The 18467-nt window shown below is 39.6% G+C and overlaps 1 protein-coding gene across 3 annotated transcripts in view; it reads left to right on the top strand.

Moving 5' to 3' along the window:
- The window catches only part of slc8a1b (solute carrier family 8 member 1b), a 139478-nt gene that overhangs the window by 17264 nt on the left and 103747 nt on the right, over positions 1-18467 (top strand). For all 3 annotated transcript variants that reach the window (XM_004553424.4, XM_004553425.4, XM_004553423.4), the window contains exon 4: positions 390-1183. In XM_004553424.4, coding sequence (XP_004553481.2) covers positions 390-1183 — 794 coding nt within the window. The remainder of the gene's footprint in view (positions 1-389; positions 1184-18467) is intronic.

The following is an 18467-nucleotide window of genomic DNA, read 5'->3' as shown; positions in this document are numbered from 1 at the left end:
AAAACATTTTCAAATAAAAACTTTTTGTCCTTCTACAAGAAAAAGGATTTGCGAAAGAGAACTAAGTGGTTGGCTTGGCATGTAATTTACATCTGTTTTTTTCCCCCAGACTGTGCTTGACTTACTGTAAGTGTTTGACTCATTATAATTTTACTGCTATTTGACAGTTTCTTGTTCAGTAGTCATTGATGTGACATGTAGTTAGATCTTATTTATCCATCCGAGCTTGATGAAACTCCACCACATTGGTTCAGTGACACACAGCTTTTAAAAACATAAAATAGGATACTGTTTCAGCAGTCTGGGAGTCGGGATTTATACCCCCAGGAAATCTACTATTAATGCATGTTGTTGCACTCTTTGTGGCTTTTTGTATTTTCTCTTACCAGGTGGAGCAACTCATTGAGCTTGCCAACTACCAAGTCCTGAGCCAGCAGCAGAAGAGCCGTGCTTTCTATCGATGCCAGGCCACCCGACTGATGACAGGTGCTGGCAACATCCTGAAAAAACATGCTGCTGATCAAGCACGAAAGGCTGTGAGCATGCACGAGGTTCGCTCAGAAACTGGCGAAAACGATCCTGTCTCCAAAATCTTTTTTGAGCCCGGTTCTTACCAGTGTCTTGAGAACTGTGGCACAGTGGCAGTGAATGTGGTGCGGCGTGGCGGCGACCTGGGCAAGACGGTTTCTGTGGAGTACCGGACAGAAGATGGCACAGCCAACGCTGGCTCGGACTACGAGTTCACCGAGGGTGTAGTGGTTTTCAAGCCTGGTGAGACGATGAAGGAGGTCCGTGTGGGGATCATTGATGATGACATCTTTGAGGAGGATGAAAACTTCTTGATTCACCTTTCCAGTGTCAAAGTGTTGACATCAGAAGGCGAGGAACCTGAGGAGGGGGGCGAGTCAGCTAATCACGTTGACTCAGTGGCCTGTCTCGGCATGCCATCCACAGCAACCGTTACCATCTTTGACGACGATCATGCCGGCATCTTTACGTTTGAGGAGCCCGTATGCCATGTCAGCGAGAGCGTTGGCACCATGGAGGTGAAGGTGCTGAGAACCTCAGGGGCTCGTGGCGTGGTCATGCTGCCATACAAGACGTTGGAAGGAACAGCGCGAGGTGGTGGAGAAGACTTTGAAGACTCTCACGGCGTCCTGGAATTTCAAAACGATGAGATATTGTGAGTAACTTTGATCAGTCTCTCTTAAAATCATTAACTGGTTTTCATGTAGATAATGATCAGCTTCACTGTCATTATCCTCATATTTTTCGTAATTGTTTATTATGCATTTTGTCAGTGTAATGTTGCAAATGTTATTGGTGATGAAGTGAAAAGGCGATGGTGTCAGTGCGATGTGGTGGTTGGGATGAGCGGTAAGGTGGACTGCTCTCTCAGCACACAACAAAATCAACAATACCCCACCCCCTTTATGCTTTTTGCCTTGTCTCTGTTTCCTACTTTGCCTTACTTATGCTCTTCTTTTATTTTCATCAGACTGTTCAGACCTCGGCCTTGGTCTCTGCCTTGGTCTCTGCCGTGCTGCGATGTTAGTCTTCTGTAGATTTTATTGATTTTTGCACTCTGTAGTGTAGTTTAACTTATAAGTTCCAGTGCCGAGAAGTTGGGAAAGTGAATTATTTGTTGGGTGGTCGGTTGTTTGAATTTCAAGTAATTCGAATGTCATAGCGCTGAATTTGAACGAGATGCATTGAGCTTTCTTTGAGTAAGTCATGCAGTGGAAAACAAAGAGGACCTAGACACTGGAAAAGGTACAAGAACTCAACAGACAGCAGGGAGCTGGAGAAATGCTAAGGAGGGACATCTATCTAGTCAACTTAATTTAGATTTAAAAAAACAACAACAGTTGCCCTTTTAGGTGGCTTAATAATGTGTGAGAACATCCCAGAACAAACCACTCACGAAGCCAGCTTGAAGTTTATTTGTCATCTTTCTTAGTTGAAAAGGGACTCCACTGGAGCTCCATTTAAAGATCCCTGCTGTGAAATAAGAGCGGCACAGTTTAAAGCTCTTCTCAACCCAATGCTTAAAATCTGATGGTGACTCATGGTGAGGTTTGTGATGGCTATTTGACCACATTTGAAGAGGACTTTTACCACGCTGTTGATTTTGCTCACGGCATCCTGACCCACACCAAGTGTGGGAAATTAGCTCCAGCTGTCAGTCTAATGTTTGTATAATACTGGTCAATATGCTTTGAAACTGAAGATAATTCCACAGTCTTCTATTCTTGTGTATATATTTTTTCAAAACTGAAGTCCTTTCATTACCAACCATTATAAAGAATTTTTTTTTGCCAAAACATTAGGTGACATGCTGACAGTACAACTGTACAGCTGATACAGGTAAATGGTATTGTACTTAGACTGTAGCCTTGTGTGTTAGTCTCCTAATAGCTGTTTTAACCTTGTTAGCAGTAAATATCAAGCTCATTGTATCATTATGTTGTTCAGACTTCATTTACACATTGACGCGGTGGTTCTTAGCCAGTTTTGGTGGCCATATTAGTTTTGCTGTGGACTATAGTTTTGTATACATTTGTTCTCCTTGTAACTGTGATTGACTTGAATCTCATGTCTTTAATGGTTACGTCTGCTTTGTTATAATGCAGTCATTCAGTGTTGCTAAAGTGCCTACACACATGCACTCCTGTAGCTGTATACATGTAAAACTGAATGTCTGTTGGTTCTTTTAATAGGAGCTCTGTATTGTGTATTTCTCACAGTAAGGTGAAATACTCTTGCGAATTATCATTTCTGGGCATTGTTCTGTAAGGTTGTTGGGCTTGTACCTTTAGCGAGATATATATACCCTATAACATACTTCAGCAGTTTACCTTGTTACCTTTAGGCATTATGTTTATTTATGGGAGCTGTGATCATCCCTAAATATCATCACATGTTACCGGCTGTATAACAACCGTCATTTAAATATCCACACCATCACTGTTTCGTTGACCACTCAATCGATCCCAGTATAGCAACTGGAATGAGGTTGAAGTAACTGATACTGAGTATACTGATGAAATGATTTCACTAAATCAACTGTACTGCTTCCTTATAAAATGGATTTCTGACCTATAAATCAGATGCTAAGAGTGTTTAGTTAGTGAGTCTTTGCCCATACTGTTTATCTTAGCTTTTCTGGCTGTGGAGGAGGTTCTTTATCTTCACAGAGAACATGAGCACGACTGTGAACTGCTGCTGGTGTGGTCTCATAATAAGTAAATGAGATTTTAAAGCTGATATTGAACTACAGGAATAAACTGTACTTGACTTTGTTTAGCAGTGCGGAAAGAGATGGAAAGCACTGTGCTCTTTTAGCTGGCTGGCTTCAGTTATTGGTTACTGTAGTTTGCCTTGGAAACCAAAGGTTTGCTTACAGTGCTTGTTTGGAAATGTTCAGTTTGTATGAGAGATGGAAGAAGAGTTGTAATGACATTAAACAAAGTGTGCTGCCATAATGAATGAATAGGAGAGACGCTGTCTTAGTAACAGTAGTCTTAAACTCTTTCTGTGTCAGCCTCTACTGTTTTAGGTCAGATTTGAAGCAGATGTCTGCAGGACTTGCTTTTTCAGCCTGTGGCAGACAGAATAGTTTCCACAGCTTATAGCGCTTACAGCCAGGAATAAGTGGGTTTTAATAATACTTTGTCCAAATCAAATGATGGACTGTACATCCGGCTATCATGGTTACTGTGTGTGTGTGTGTGTGTGTGTGGTGTGTGTGTGTGTGTGTGTGTGTGTGTGTGTGTGTGTATATGTGTGTTTCTTTAGGGGAAGACTGAGTTGCTAAGTGATGACTGTAGACTACAGGAGATGTGCCTGAAGTGAAAAGTATTCTAAACATGCCACAAATGTTATCTATGATATGTAGAAGCCATTTTGCTATTGGGAAATCAGGGGTTTGATTCCCAGACAAGTCATTTAACCACTTGGGGAGTAAGTGTGCCTATAACTCATCTGTGGTGACTTTTTTATATGAATAAGTTAAAACTGTAGGTGCTAAATCAAAAGGAAACCCCAAAGCATTATAAATAATAATAACAGAGAGACCAAAAATTAAGACTTCATGTCATGGCGAGCGATAGAATATCTGAAATTTTAACAGTAATTTAACCAAAACTTGAGCTTTCATTTAAGAATAACACACATGACTGCAACATGGTAACTTAATTTGTGCACATGCATAAATCTTAGTTAAAGTATTTTAACTTTGTGGTTTTATACTTCACTGTACCGTCCTTCTTTCCAAGCCTTGGAGTCAAGCAGTTGTTGCATATAAAAAGGAGGATGCTACACTGTGCCTTGTCTTCTGGATAAAGTTTCACGCCTTTAATGTGATGCGATTAAAAAATAGCTGCTCTTGATATATGGCCAGAAACTGGTTATGCTGTTGCAAGCACAGCAAAGGAACTAAACTTTTAAGGACAGATACATGTAACGAATAATATGGTAACAAATAGTAACGACAACTTACCGTTCCATACCATTTATGGCCCTAATTATTTTGCAACACTTGTCCCATGCTGGGCTTTTTTAGAAAATATGCATTTCCACAGAAATACACAGTGTAAGTCAGAAATGAGCCATTGGGGCCCTGACATGTCCCTTTAGGGAAAAGCATTGAACGATTTTGCTGAGAAAAAAGAAATTACAAAATAGCTGATCTAAATATGATTGCCTCGAGGCTGACTCTACCCTGATTCTGTTTTCTGTGACAGAGGAGAGGGAATGAGGTAGAAAGAGAGAGATAGGGGTGGTACTGTGAGGAGAGAGATTAGTGTGAATGGAGGCAGTGATGGGAGCGTAGTGGGGTGGACGGAGGAGGGAGTGAGAAAGAGAAAAGTTGTAGTTCTCTAAAGTTGTGGTAATTTTCTATACGTACTAGCCCCTGCCTTTTTTTTTTCTCCAATTTTCTTTTTCACCCCTTTGTATCTCTGCGTCTGAAAGAGGACCTGTGCAATTTGTCTCCAGAGTAGCTTGTGAGGTCTTGCCTAGTGTGTTTTGTGAAAGACGGAAATGTACATGATTGTGCTTGTGTGTGTGTTTGTGTGAGAGAGAGAGAACAATAGGAAGAGCACATAGACAACACCACATCCAGTGCTCAGTGCTGTCAAATTACCTCTCTACCAGCTCAGTGCTGCACATTTGTGTTTGTGTGGGTGTACTTTGCTATCCACCTTGTGGTTTAATGTGCCAATACAGATGCTTGAATTTACCAGCTGTGACATTGACACTGGTATTGTTTTCACTTTGTAGGTCTGTCTATCCGTCATCATGACAAGATGTTGCTGGAATTACCACAATGATGGTTTTGAGCCCTTGGGAGATGTTTATTTGTCTGTCTCTATGCAGATTTTGCCACAATAATAGTACTGCAAGATACAGTGATGAAGGTTTCCAAGTGCAAACAGGATGTAGTCAAAGAACTCCTTGGGAGGCAGTAATTTAAAGTACTACTACTAGGGCTGCAACAACTCATCGAGTAACTCAAATAACTCTATTACAAAAATCCTTGGGCCAAATTCTTTGCTTCAGTGATTTAATCCATGTAAGCGTTTCTACTACATCTGTAACTAAAATCAGACCTGCAGTGGAAATGTATTTAGGAGTGTGCATAAGAATATAAACTAATACAACATTAACCTCAAGTAGCCCCACAAAAAGACTGATAACACAAGCCAAAGTGAGGATGGTGTTGTCATTGTTTAGAATGGAGTCTGTCTACACAGACAGCAAAGAGGCGGAGCCATCAAGGTGAGCTCAGGTGGAGTGAAAGAAAGAATGCTTCTAGTATCCAAAACTGCCTCATTAAAACCTTTACTGGGAAAAAGCAGATGAAAGTCCCTCATCAAACAATCTGATCAACAAGTGAACTGCTTCCACCCACAGCTGTTTGTTTTGCGTAGCAAGAAATCTACAAGAAGCTACAATAAAGGCACATAAATGCCAAATTTTAAAACTAAATATTGGACAAAATAATTTGCATGTGTTTTTCTGTATATGCCTGTATTACCACTGCTATTGTATTGCATACATGCTATTATAAACTAGTATCATAACACCTGTCTTATGATGAGCAGTTTTATCCAGAGCACCTTCCAGCGGTCTAAGTGGCTCTATTTTTATTATAGATGATCCTGATGGAATTGGCAGACTACTTAATGCAAACTGGGCCAGCAATTCAGTTTTTCTAAAGCTTGTCATTGAAACAGTATTTTTAGAAAATGGAAAGGGCAGTCAGGTTGGATATTATATAGAAAAAATTAAAGTACAATCAACATGTGGTTCATTAGTAATCAGCGAAGCAGTGTTTTCCAAGAGAGCGAGCCCTTGTTTCACATGCCGTCATACTGAGGTCAAAAAGTTGAGTAAACAGATCATGCAGGTGAATATGCACAATGACATGCGAATATGGAAAAACATGCATACTTACACATCTAAGCAAACTGGTGGTGCACACACTTCTACAGAACACAACATCAGTTGTTTTGCTGTGCAATCAGTCACTTTTTGACCCCACGAGGGAGCAAATATATGCACACATAGATACATACCAATTATGCAATTTCCATAAACAGGCAGCAAGTGGAGAAACATGGTGTAGTTGAGAATCAAATTAGGCTCCCTCCTACACTCACACACACATGCATACACACGATGAGCAGACTGGGAGTTCACACTCTAATAACCAGGACAGATCGGCCTTTTGAGATGCATGGTTAGAAGCTATAGAAATGTGGGATGTGTCTGTGTGTTTTTATGAGTAGGCCTGTGTGCTTTTTAAAAATACATTCAGATGGTAAAGAAATTTGATTTTTTTTAACATTTTGCTTGTCATCGAGGTTCGGTTTGATCAAGGTTTACTTCTAAGATTCACAGTAGCATCGATATAGATTTCATTGTTCCCTTACTTGAATTGTTTCTCTATGCTCAAGAGAACTGCGTCACAGTAAAATGTATATTTTAAATGTTTCGTCAAGTTTGCAAAAAAGAAAATCCTAAATGAGAACCACACAATAAAAAAAACCACTTGGCTAACACCTGCAGATCATCAAACTGTCTCCTTCTTTTCATTAACAGTTTGCATAGTTCCTAAACCTCGAGCATGCATGATGTAATTGTATCATTATAAAATGCACATGCCAATAAACAAACAGACATATTTATGGACACGCATACGTTTGAATGCTGGTGGTAATGAGGCTTGATGGGGTTTGTAGGTCACATGCATGTACCCATACACATTGCACCCTTCTGTCAGAGCAGTACCATTAGTGAACATTTCTGAATTAATTAGTAGAGAAAGATAACAAGTGTTGTGGGAGAGCACTTGTTTTTCCACTTAAGGACGGATGATTAAAACTATGTATGTGTGTGTGTGCGTTGGTGTCTGTGCAGTGTTTCGTATTTGTTTTAATAAATTCCTCTGTTGCTCTGGACAATGAAGCAAAGTGTGAAACAATATCTGCTTGAATCTTTTTCCTCCTTACATGTACACACATTCAACACAGACACACAAACAAGCTTGCACTTTATGAGGTGTGAAGTCTGTGTTCTCGTGTTACAGAGTACATTGTTATCGCACATCTAAACGTAGGAGACACCTGTGATCTTGCGCGCGCTTTTACCGTGCATGCATTTGACTTCAGCTTTGAAATGATTTTGTTTCTAATGCTTAAACGACTGGAGTAGTAAACTGACTGAAACAAATCACGTCCTTTTGTGTGAAATTCAATCATTTTTCGCTTGCCATTTTCTGGTAACAGCTTGACACATGTTTAGATGAGAGACTGTATATAAAGGATGGATGTAGCCGTAGCGTCTTTGCACATTTGCTTTGGATTTTGCCTCAGTGTTAGCACTACTGATGTCATCCCATTTGTTTTTTTGGAGCTGGAAGTCACCCTGATTGCAGTGTTAAGCTAGCAAACTTAGTTAGCAAGCTACATCCATAAACTGGTGCATATCCAGTGCAGACTCTGCTAATTAGTGCTATGTCGCAGACTAATAAAACACTTAACAAAGCTGAATTTTATTGGAAAGGCCGTACCACACAGCAGGCTATTATCAGATAATTCCACTAAAAATGTTCCACCAAAACCACAAACATGGTTGAGATTTCCAGTTCTGTGACTTATTTTTTGGATGACTTACTGACTAATTAAAAAGATTAGTATCTTTAATGGATGATTAAGATCATAGCTGCAGTCACATGAAGGCACAAGCATTGGGAAAAAGTGTAGGAAACATGTAGCAAATGAGGAGAGAGGCTCAAGACTGACATCATATCTTGGCGTTTTTTCACCCTACTTTCCACAAAATCAGCTTTTATCTCCGGCAGGCTGCCACAGTCTTTCTCATGAAGGAGAGCACAATCAATGTTTCAGAATCCTTTGTCAAGCTCATTACGCTAACCCATAAGCGGTTGCTTTGTTTACTGTATATACCTCTAAATCATTGCCAAGCTATTGCTCACATGGAAAAACACACATCATTTTAGATGGACACTCATAAACATAATGAGGGAACTGGACCGGACTGAAATATGCCATTTCCACTTGTACTGCATGATTGTTTGGGATATACAAGTATGACAATTAGGCTCTTCAGTGTTTTTTGTATACCGAATAACAGAAAAGTAGAAGAGAGTGCAAGCGAAAGGGGTGAGGACAAGAGAGGGCAGGTCAGCAGCTTGACAAATGAGCCCTAACCAGCTGCCTCCACAAAACACTATTGCCTTGGCAACGGTGGGGATGGAGAGAGAGAGAGTGAGAGGGGGAGAGAGAGAGATACTCAGAGACATAAAGGGAGCAAGAGAGTGATAAAAGACAGGAGAGTGAGAAAGATGGAAAAGAGGTTGGTCTGGGGTAAAGAGATAAAGAGCAGAGGCATAGACTAAGAAGCCAGATGGGAAACAATATTTTCTCATTTATTCTTACAGCTGCCAGATGTGGCTTCTAATTGTGTTGTTTGAATTTCGTGATTATAATCTATGAGCGCAAACTTTGCACTGTTTTTTAGCTGCTAAACAAGTACTTGATGCACTATTGCAACACACTCAGCTCATGAATATGTATCTTAGCAGTTTTAGGATACAGGGAATTTTGCAGTCGTTCTAGTTTTAACAAAAGCTAATAGAAGTTTTTAGGAGTAGATCTATGTAAAAAGATGTCACAATACATCACCAACCATTCTTGAATTACAGCTTTCACTTACTTGCCCTCCAACTTGTTTGTTATCCCTCTGGCAAATATAGCTGCAACTGATTGTGTCACATCTTCCATTCACAAGTTTGCCAACTAGCACATTCAGCTACAAGGAACAGCGCTTCCACTGAACAGCCACTCCCTTTACCCTGTGATGACTCGGTTGAGATCCACTGCACACTTTAAGAATTCAAGCACTTAAACATGTATAGGCATCTACAACTGCCGATACCAAGTCCAGGACAAAACACTGACAGCGATGTTTTTGAGCTCACAAACATGCAGTGCTGTTTTCACAGTAAAGAATTTCAAGAAGGATGTGACTCTTAATGAATTAATCCCTACAACAAAGCAGGAACTGAGGCATTTGCTTTGAAGTGGTGGTTTTAACATAAGAGCATTCTGCTTTTAAGTCAGTCTGGTCACTTGCTTTACCTATTTTAGGTATCATGAGCCATTTTTAAACCTGTGGCATCACTGTGTATATAGTGTAGCTCTTTGCTTGGTGCTTATCCTTATGAAAGAGGGGCTTTAATAAGAGCACTGGCATATTCCCTGGTCTGTCTGTCTGTCTCCACTAAGTAGTTCTAATGGATGACTATGAGCAGGCTAATGCTATTATGTTGATGTTAATTTTTTGGTGAGCGGGGTCTGTGATATTGGAACTGAATCCCACTGGGTTATTTATTCTTCACGTTAGTCGCAGAGGAATCGCTGAGGTCGGAAGATTGCCAAATGTGTGTTGTATGTATATGAACTTGACAGGTTAAGTGAAACAGATCATTGTTGTTTATACCATGGGATATTTCGGTTGCGTTTGTTAAACTTTGTGTGTGAGAGTTCTTTGAATATTATCAGCTGCCACAGTCAAAGATGGATATAACCTCTGTGTCTGAAAAGTGAAGTCATTTCATTGCGTTATTTTTACTGGCCAGCAGAGGGCGACTCATGTGGTTGCAAAAACACTTCAGTTTGTATAGAAATCTGTGCAAGAGTAGTACTCTGATCCCTTTCTCTGTGACGTTGGGAAACATGGATTTCTGGGTTCAATTACTAGATTTAGTTAATTCATGTTCATTTTCAGCAATATTCTCCTCATTAGTCCCTCTGAGTTGCATTTGCATGTCCTCCCTGTGCTTGTGTAGGTTTCCTCAGGGGGCTCATGCTATCACAAACATGTTCACTTACTTCACCTATCACTGTGTTCTTCATGAAGGTACTGGCTTACATTCTCTGCACAGTGGCTTCCTACTGCATCATAATGTGTAGGACAAGTTAAAGGATCAGTTTCACTACAGGAATAAATAAAGGATATATTACCCTCATACACTTCGATCACCAGAGTGGCTTTAAATCCAAATCTCCAGATTCAGTTGGCAGTTACTTTTGGGTGAAATTCGCCCTGCGTGTCATGCGTTTTGAAGACATGCAGTGTTCAGCAGGAAAATTGAGTAGGAAAGAGTTTAAGCCTTTAATAGTTGTAAGGATACAAAAACCTTCCAAAGGAGAGCTTCCCCAAATCCCCAATTATTTAGCAAAGGCCTCTTCTCTGTATGATCAGTATAACCTGTATGGCCAATAATCACACCTCTACATACATTTTTTGTTTTACATACAAATGTGAACAAGTTCAGCGAGGAAAACAATATTTTTTAGAATCTAAAGTTAGTTCACATTCATTTTCATTTAAAACCAAGGTATTGCAAGTGATGGGAAATGTTGTGTATGTGTCAAAAACAAGCACATATCGCATCCTTCTGTTTAGTGAGAACGTAATTAAAACATTACAACAGGACAGGTCAGGTATAGGTCTCAGTTTTACTGCTAGGATTTGGAGTTTGCTGATTGAAAGGGGCTTGGTTTAATGCTTGCACTGCCTTTTGTGTAAAAGACATTAACCCAAAGCAAAACATTTCTTTGTTTTACAAGAAGTTGGGAAGACAGACGGTGTGTGTGTGTGTGTGTGTGTGTGTGTGTGTGTGTGTGTGTGTGTGTGTGTGTGTGTGTGTGTGTTAGAGAGAGCGAGCGAAAGCGAGATCATGCATGTTTTTAATTTGTCCATTAACACCTGCTCCATATGCAGAACACACCGTCTGTATGTGTTCTTTTTTTCTTCCACTTCTTTTTTCTCAGCATGCCGTTCTCTTAGCGCAGTGTTGCTGCGGGTAACCACAATAATGGCTGGTGCAGTATGTGGTCAAATGCTGCCAGTTGTAGTAAAAGCTCAGACTATTTCACGCTTTGATGAGTTTCTCTTTCCATCTCTCTCTCTCCCTTTTTGTGTGCCACTTATTGCAGTGCACACAGAGAAAGTGAAGAGTATAGAGGGAAGGGGAGAGAGCAAGAGATCAATGGATGTATAGAAGAAAAGTTCACAAATAAAGGACCATAGAGAAATGAATGGAGGACAGTGAGAAAAGGTGAAAGGAGAGTGCTAACAAGAGCTCACATTGCAAAAAACAAGGACAAAACTTGACAAATATACTTGAAACAAACTGCAGGACCACAAAATAATGTTGTGAAAGATAAAAGTGCACTGTTCTGCTACCTCCTTCTCATCCTCATCCTTACTAAATTTCCTGTATCTCTTAATCCAGTGTCTCACTATCTTCATTCATAATATAACTATTACATACACTCATCTTTAACGTGTCTAACAATAATAGTAATGATGACAAATGTGATTGTGCAAATGTATGAACCATAACAAAAAAGTGTTGGTTTTAAGCTGTCTTAAGTTACCTTAGGCCTGAGTCACACAGGCCTAGAGACCTGTCAGTGGCCCCCATGGTGAACCATGGAGACACGTACCTCCATAGTACCTCGGTTAGCAAATGTTTGTTGCAGTAGGGAGAAATTTTAAAGGTCATTTTTCTTCATTTCTTGTTTCCTTAGCATTTTTTCCCATTCAGGTTTAAATCCAGTCCAGCCAGCAGTTGGTGAGTGTGCGTCTTCTATACAAAGTATAGTAACTTCAGCAGTCTGCTAACAAGGAAAGAAATCACAAGGATATTTTTGGTGCAGTGCCCTCATTGTGACAAGTTTCACCCAGCAACAGCCAGCAACCTCCAGCAACCACTTACCAGTCAGGGAATATGCATTTTTCCTACACAACAGGTTGCCAGGAAGTTGCTGAGTATATGACCCAGACCTTAGCTAGCTCTGATTTGATTCTAGATATTGCCAGTTGGTCTATCTAGCACTTTTTCCACACTTACATATTTAATCACAGTCTAATTGCAATTAATTATTTGTTAAGACAATGGCGATAATCAGGATGAATTTATGTTTTATCCTAATATGAGGCTGACTTTTGTGATTTCAAGTAAAATGTAACAGCTATTGCCTTGACAAGCTTTCACTAGGATTCATGATTCCCAGAGGATTAATCATGATCTACAGTATCACCTGCTTGTACCTCACTTGATCCTTTTTTTTTTCATTGTGATGAAGAGAGATGTGAGCTTGCAGTGAGATCCACCAATAAATCTGCTACAATATAATCACACATGATAGCTTATGGATTCTTGGCTGGAATTCTGTTCCGTCTCCCTCTGTACAATTCCCATATCTTTTTTTTTTCTGCAAAGATTCTCAAGTAATCAAAGTGATGGAGTATCTAGAAGTACTTCTTGACTGTCTCTGAAACATGTCTTTTTCTTTCTTTCTCCTTTCCTTCGCTCACACCCTGTGTAAACCACTTTCTGTTTACAACATGTTGACACAGCCAACATAGTTTTGGTCAGTTAGCAACAAGGGGAACTTTCCCAAAAAAGGATTAGACTATGTTTGGCCACACTGGACTAACATTGGTACAGATGTGGTAAATGATGTAAGGAGTCCAGCGGCTGGCTGCAGACTGGTATGTTAATGTGCAAATCACTGTTATCCATTTGATAGAATGTGTCAATAAGTGTTGAAATATATAAAAGGAATTTTAAACAATGGCAAGATTTGGAAAAGTGGAAATCAAATTCGCCTTCTAATATTGTCCAAAAGCAAGGCACTCTTTTAATTATATGGCATTTTTAATTAGTGGAAAACAGTTATCTTTGCTCATCTTTTAATATGTAATTCTGTGTTGAGTGGAAAAAAATGAATAATAACCCAATGGTAAAATGTATTCCCAATGACCAGGTGTTGTAAAGGAGTGGCCTTGGAATTGTGGCATCATACCAATAGCTGTCCTACTGAGGAGGTAATCTCCCATACGCTATAGGTGCTCCAGCTTTGAGCAATAGAGATTTGCATTTGTCCTGAGCAGCTGAATGAAGAAAAAAACAAAAATGGTAGTTTCTGGGGGAAGGAAAGCTTGTCCTGTATGCCCTTGTATGAAGAAAAATAATAAATAAGAAAATCCACTTAGAGGAGGACAAGTTCAACACTTAAGAGCCACCTTCTTTTTTCATTGCTCAGATGGATGCAAACTGTTTTTTCTCGTATTTCACTTAGACTCTAGAACAGGTTTTTTGTTAATGAGCACAGCAGAGATGTATGTGCAATGCTAATGAGCGACAGGCAAAGGGTGGAAAATGAGGAAAAGTCTGCATACTCAACTTAGCAGACAATGTCTAAGACAAAGCCATTAACATTTTTGTAACATGCAGTCGTTTAAAGTATGAACTACTATCTGTAGAGGTTACACATTGTTCAATCTTACTTAAGATTGTTTATTTTTCATCTAAAATGATTAGATGACTACGGCTGCAAAGATTGTAAAAATAATTGACTGTAAAAAATTGTCGACGCGTCATACACTAATATATATAAATTTTGATTTGATTTGAATACCACATAAATGTGTTTTTGTAACTGCAATACACTACAGGAAGCTATGACAGCAATATGGCCTCTATTGTCTGCCAAGGCTACACTTAGTGCTAAAAAAGAAGAATGCAGTGTGAACGCAAAACAGAATGTCACTGTCGCTACCTGATCCGTACCGGAAACCCGATCGGTACCACGCATGCGCAAATCTAACGCCACTTCCTCTCTTTATCATTAAAACTTTCATTTGTATTACTTGATATTTTTATTTATTTATATTTTATTCTGACGGTCCTATTGAGTAATGTTACATTTTTTTAAATTATTTTCAAAATCATGTTTCTTGGGTCATTATTTAAATTTTCTGTTAAGTGGGTGAGAGAGCAGGTTGATATTCACAGGCGCGCAGACTTAAGCAGTTGAGGTACTGGTACTGGAGCCAAGAACAGAAAGTTTGCCCGCAGGAAGCTGAGGTAAGAGTTATTGAAGTAATTGTTGACTAATCAAAGCAAAATGACAGATTAGTTGACAACCAAAACAATCCTTAGTTACAGCTGTATACATACAAAGATAACACAAAGAAATGTGTGTAAGATAATACATTTATGATGCAATGCAAAGCTCGTACTTTTCTACTGGAAGATTTTGTCTGCAAAACTCGTAAAACCTGAATGATCAGTGATTTCGGTTTGCATCACAGATGGAAATGCCAGCAAACCACAAACAGTGGTGCACCTAGTGTGACTATGATGTTTGTCTCTGTACAGTACAAAGAAGACGTAAAACCCTGTGTGATTAAAGTAAACAAAAATGTCTTAGGACAAACTGAGCTGAGATAACCAAGTGAAAGTTAAACAGATTTATGGTGCTTAGTGGCCCATATCACTGCAACAGATTTGATGCAAGAGAGTGAGTCTTGCCTGGAGCTTAGCTTGAATATGTATCTGATAGCAGTCGCACTGAGGATAGTCACACACGCTCACAGCCACAGTTCTGCTCTTCTGATAGCTGCATGGACAGAAAAGACACAGACCATGCTCCCTAGTAATGTGCACTGCTAGACAGGCACACATACACACACATGTACACACACACCCTCAAACACACACTCTTGCTGCAGCAGCTGCAGTGTTAGCTAATCTGTACAGGCTCTAGTGTGCAGAATCCTGGGCTTACAGAGATCTGATACCAATTCATCTGTCTCTCTTTTTCATCTCTTTCTCTGACTGTGTCTTTCTGTAGTGTTCAAAGCTGTAAATATATTACATCCCCATGGTCTCTTACCGAAATGGGCTGATCAGGAGAATCCAGGCTCTGTTCTTTGATTGATTTCATCTATTAAATCTGTTCAGTCGTGAGCTGGGATTTAGATGAAGGGGAGGAGGGAGCTTAAAGATTTGAAAGACATCCGGGGAAGCAAAATCTCAGGTCTTTGCATTTATTTCATTACCTTTTCAGATTAAAAGCTTCTGTCTGCATTTGTAGAAAAGCGCTATTTACTTTCCTATAGGAGGTTTAAATGGTTTGAAATGAATAATAATGATAAAAAAACACCAGTATTCTCATTGTTTCTAAGAAAATTTGCTGTACAGCAATCCTGGTTTGAGGGGTTTAACAAATAATATTCCTTGATGGTGGAAAAGCCTTGTCATACCACTAGATGAATTTTCCATGTAATCTATGATGACAAGATGTCCTAGTTTGCCAGGGACGGTGTCTGGATTTTGTGCTCGGACTCAGACAAGCCTAGAAACACAGCCTAGTATCTGAAAAAGTTGGATGCTGTGTAAAGCTATTAATAAAAATGGAATTTAGACCATAAATTTAATTAAAAATATTAAAGACAGCATTTGAAATATTATTTTGGGGGAGCCAAGAATTTGAATTCTTCCTTTTATGACAATTTTTCTCTTACTCCCGTTACACTCATTGACACAATCAGGCATCAAACTGCAGGTCTTTATCCAAAAACTGAAAATGCACTGATGAAGTGCACTTCAGTTTCCAGTCCAAATAATTGCTCTCATGCGCACAAGGTGACAAAAGTGGTAAGTGATGTGAGTGAGGAGTGTGTGTGTTAGAGAACGAGTGACTGTCAGATGAGCCAAACAAATCTTTGACTTTGTGCCAAAATGTCTGGTGACCTCAGTTACACTCAGACTTAACAGATGTGGATTGTGGCGATAAACCTAAGGCAGGAAGACTCCCTCCTTCCACTGCGCCTTTCTGTTTGCACTAGAAGCTTTTTAATGACTTTAACAAACATTTGAATCGTATAAAAGGCGTGTAATTAGCCACGAGTCACATGCACATGCTCTTTCTGTATCCTGAAGTATGACATCCCAGAAAGGGTTTGGCCTGGCAGCAAGAGGAGGCTTCAATTTAATCCCATATGGTGCAAAACACTTAAATCCTAAGCCAAAAGTAGAAGGTAAGCAAACCATATTCACAATTAAAGCTCAAGACCTAACAGTACTAATATCACTCCCTCTATGAAGCTATAGCTAGAAACTAGCTATCATAGCTAATTAATGTAATTGCTTATGTTAAGTAGTTATGTTTAAACTTAAGGGAAAAAATCCACAAAGTGTGGCTTTGCTGAGCTATATTTGTGTCATCTAACATTTTCCACAATAGTGGAATTCAACTTCAACTTAATCTTTACAAAAACCAATAACAAAATAATGCCAACAGAAACCGAGATGAATATAACTATCGTGGCATTTGGAGACCTTTGGCCACAGTGTTGTGTGTCACATCTGTGTGTTGTGATGTGACACTGAGCTTTTTTTCTGTCATCGCTGTTGCCCTTAAGCTCGTTTTCAAACTGCGAAGTGTACAAAACACTGTAGAGAAGATTTGTATGGATATAATTGTGTGTGTGTGTTTAAAAACACTGCCAGTATACTTTCTGTGGTTTTGTGGCTGTTAAAAGCTAGCTTGTGTGTCAGGTTTACTCGAAGTAAACATTTCCACATCTTTGAGCGGGAGTAAAAGTGGGACCCTGTTAAGTCAAATTAACGATTTGCCATCAGTTTAAACACTGACCTGACAAGTAGGTTTTCTGCGACTGAGGGAGAATGAGCATTTGCCATATTTTTTTTTAAACGTGTGTGTGATTGGTATATATCCATAATGCATGTGTAACAATGCAACAGATAACTCTTTATGTCATTTTGGGTCCTCTGGGATCTGACCTCACTGAGTTCTCCCGCGATCCCTGGAAAAAGAATGTAATTCGGGAATTCCAGCTGGGATTTCCCTTGCAGTTTTTCCCAACCTGGAATTTAATAGTGCAGATTAAGCAGTAGGATTTGGTGTGTATGACTACTACCTTAATGCCTCAATATCACAGTGAGCTGTCATAATTTAGCAATGTGTGGTTCTCATAGGAACTTAATCTAAGTGTGAGGCTGACAGTCTATTGCTTGTATCGTGTGTAAGGTGTTGAATCTCAGTGTTCAACCTCTGCAGTGAGGTGGGATGCTACAATAGAATCTCTACAGAGTTTGTTATGGTGTATTTTGTGCATTTACAATCACAAAGCATGAGAATACAGAGAGAATCGGTGCAGGCACAGGGGAAACATGCAGCTCCTCACAGAAAAACCCTACCTGACCAGGGGAATTTGAACCCAGGATTATCTGGTCGAAGGTCAGAGCCACCCCGTTTTTGAAATTGATAGATATCCTCTTTCCCTGTGGTTCCTGTCTTAGGATGAAGGCATTTGAACATATGAGTGTCTCCAGGTTTGTTAAGAGTTATTACAGGTCTTTAATAAAAGGAGTGGTAACCAATGCAGACCGGACTCTAGAAAAGCTTGTGACAGCTCATGATTAAGAGAAATGAGGTTATTGAGAGTTTAACGATAACAAATGATCCATGAGAAGAGAAACGGAGGAGAAGCTGCTGACATTCAACTTTTTTTTTCTAATACAAGACTAATTACAAAAACACAGTTTTTCCTTGGCACTATGGAAAACACCCCCAAAATGGCAATAAGATCATAACCAAACTCTCCATGGAAATGCAGGCTAATGAAATTCTTTCAGCATAAGCAGCTCTTAGGGCAAAAAAAATGCAATGCCCCTATTAAATAATCATAGGAAATATGAGGTAATTTTGTGCCTATAAAGTAAAGTAATAGCTGTGACAATCTAAACATCTTTACAAGCTTTACCTGTGAGCCAAGCAATCGATATGATTTGACATGCCGTGCTGATTCATAATATTTGTACTAATATAAACCCCAAGACAGCAAGGAAAGCAGCCGGCAGATAGAAGAGCAACAGACAAGAGGCAGCCAGCAAAGCATGTTGAATGAAATGAAAAGAGTGAGGCAGGGAGGGGAAGACGGGCAAATGAATCCACTCTACAATCTATCAGCAATGGCAGGTTGTCTATATGTTGGAGGACTGAGCTATCACATAATCCCCGGGTGGTCCTGGTTTCTGTCTCCGCGGTGAC

Source organism: Maylandia zebra, linkage group LG13 (assembly GCF_041146795.1).
Source record: "Maylandia zebra isolate NMK-2024a linkage group LG13, Mzebra_GT3a, whole genome shotgun sequence".
Classification (NCBI taxonomy): domain Eukaryota; kingdom Metazoa; phylum Chordata; class Actinopteri; order Cichliformes; family Cichlidae; genus Maylandia; species Maylandia zebra.
Note: the sequence above shows the minus strand (reverse complement) of the source record. Positions and strands in the feature narration are given on the sequence as shown.